Below are 1744 nucleotides of genomic sequence, written 5' to 3'. Positions count from 1 at the left end.
TAAGTCAATGCCGTTGAATTATACACATAAAGAATGTTGAAACAGTAAACGTTTTCTAACATGTTTATATAGCACAATGAAAGAAAAAAAATAGCAGAACCTTTATGTATTTTTTTAAAATATATACATTTTACAAACCAAAAGAATCAAGACATTTTTTTGCTTAATAAAATGAAAAACATTAATAAACTCAATGTTTTATTAATAAACATGTCTTTTCCGTGCAGGTAAAGTAATTAACAGTCACATTAAATACATGGAGAATAAGAACAATGTGACAGAGTTTGTTCTACTGGGGCTCACAGGAAACCCAAAGATGCAGAAAGTCATATTTGCTTTGTTTTTTGTCATCTACATCACCACTCTGGTAGGAAATGTGCTCATTGTGGTCACCATCGCCACCAGCCCATTGCTGGGCTCCCCCATGTACTTATTCCTGGCCTGTCTCTCCATTATCGATGCTTGCTGTTCCTCTGTCAATACCCCTAAACTGATTGTAGATTCACTCCGTGAAAAGAAGACCATCCTATTCAATGGATGTATGACCCAAATGTTTGGAGAACATTTCTTTGGAGGTGCTGAGGTCATCCTTCTTACCGTGATGGCTTATGACCGCTACGTGGCCATCTGCAAGCCCTTGCACTACACAACCATCATGAACCAGAGAGTGTGTGGTCTGCTCATGGTAGTGTCCTGGGTGGGAGGCTTTCTTCATGCAACCATACAGATGCTGTTCATGCTTCAGTTACCTTTCTGTGGCCCAAATGTCATAGATCATTTTATGTGTGACCTGAACCCTTTGCTGAAACTTGCCTGCACTGATACCCACATTCTCGGGCTCTTTGTTGCTGCCAACAGTGGGTTCATCTGTCTGTTGAATTTTCTCCTCTTGCTGGTCTCCTATGTGGTCATCCTGCGCTCTTTAAGGACCCACAGCTTAGAGGGGAGGCGCAAAGCCCTGGAAACTTGTATTTCCCACATCACAGTGGTCGTCTTATACTTTGTGCCCTGCATGTTTGTGTACATGAGACCAGCGACCACTTTGTCTGTCGATAAAGCAATTGCTGTATTCTACACCGTGATAACTCCTATGTTAAATCCTTTAATCTATACCTTGAGAAATGCCCAGATGAAAAATGCCATTATGAAATTGTGCAGTAGGAAAGTTATTTCACATCACAAATAAATATCTCTAGATCCTAAAATTATTCTACTGAGGAAATTATCAAAAGAACATTCACAAGGATCTCAGGAAGAAATAGGTATGTGATCCAGAAAAAAAAAAAAAAAAAGGGAAGAAACCTAACCTTCAAGCAATATTTGCTTACCTGAATACTTTAGCAAATGCATATGTAGTTTTACTAACATAATCTATGTAAATTTAGGTTAAAAGTTTTCCCATTAATGAAAATAAGATATGATAAATTTTACTGATATTGAGCAATAATCTCTCTATAACAAGTCCCAAGAGATCAGCACATTTTTCAGATGTTTTAGTGGATTTGGGTGAAATTTTAAAAAGCAAACTCATTTTCCATTCAAAAATCCATACTCATTTATATTTGTAGCATTAATTGCAATCCCCAAAATGTAAGCAGCACTCTTCCACTTATTTGCTGTTTTCATTCATCTTTCTTTCCTGTCCCTTCCCACCTTCTGAGTTTTTTCCCTGGACAGATGCTACTTTTCTGAAAATCAGCACTTTTACTTTGCCATTCGACAGGTAAAGAATTGAGATAAATGG

The 1744-nt window shown here is 37.6% G+C and overlaps 1 protein-coding gene across 1 annotated transcript; it reads left to right on the top strand.

The window, feature by feature from the left end:
• Positions 1-238: 238 nt before the first annotated feature.
• LOC103210859 (olfactory receptor 4C46-like) lies at positions 239-1186 on the top strand. The gene has a single exon (XM_007956777.2). The coding sequence runs from the start codon at positions 257-259 to the stop codon at positions 1184-1186; it is 930 nt and encodes a 309-aa protein (XP_007954968.1). The 5' UTR covers positions 239-256.
• Positions 1187-1744: the final 558 nt, after the last annotated feature.

This window comes from Orycteropus afer, unplaced genomic scaffold (genome assembly GCF_000298275.1).
Source record: "Orycteropus afer afer isolate SDZICR_OR568_19922 unplaced genomic scaffold, OryAfe1.0 scaffold00666, whole genome shotgun sequence".
Taxonomy (NCBI): Eukaryota; Metazoa; Chordata; class Mammalia; order Tubulidentata; family Orycteropodidae; genus Orycteropus; species Orycteropus afer.
The sequence above is the reverse complement of the archived record's forward strand: the minus strand, read 5'-3'. Positions and strand labels throughout refer to the sequence as shown.

Bases quoted from the DNA above. Each gene is read 5' to 3' on its own strand.
- LOC103210859 (XM_007956777.2), top strand. From the start codon at position 257: ATGGAGAATAAGAACAATGTGACAGAGTTTGTTCTACTGGGGCTCACA.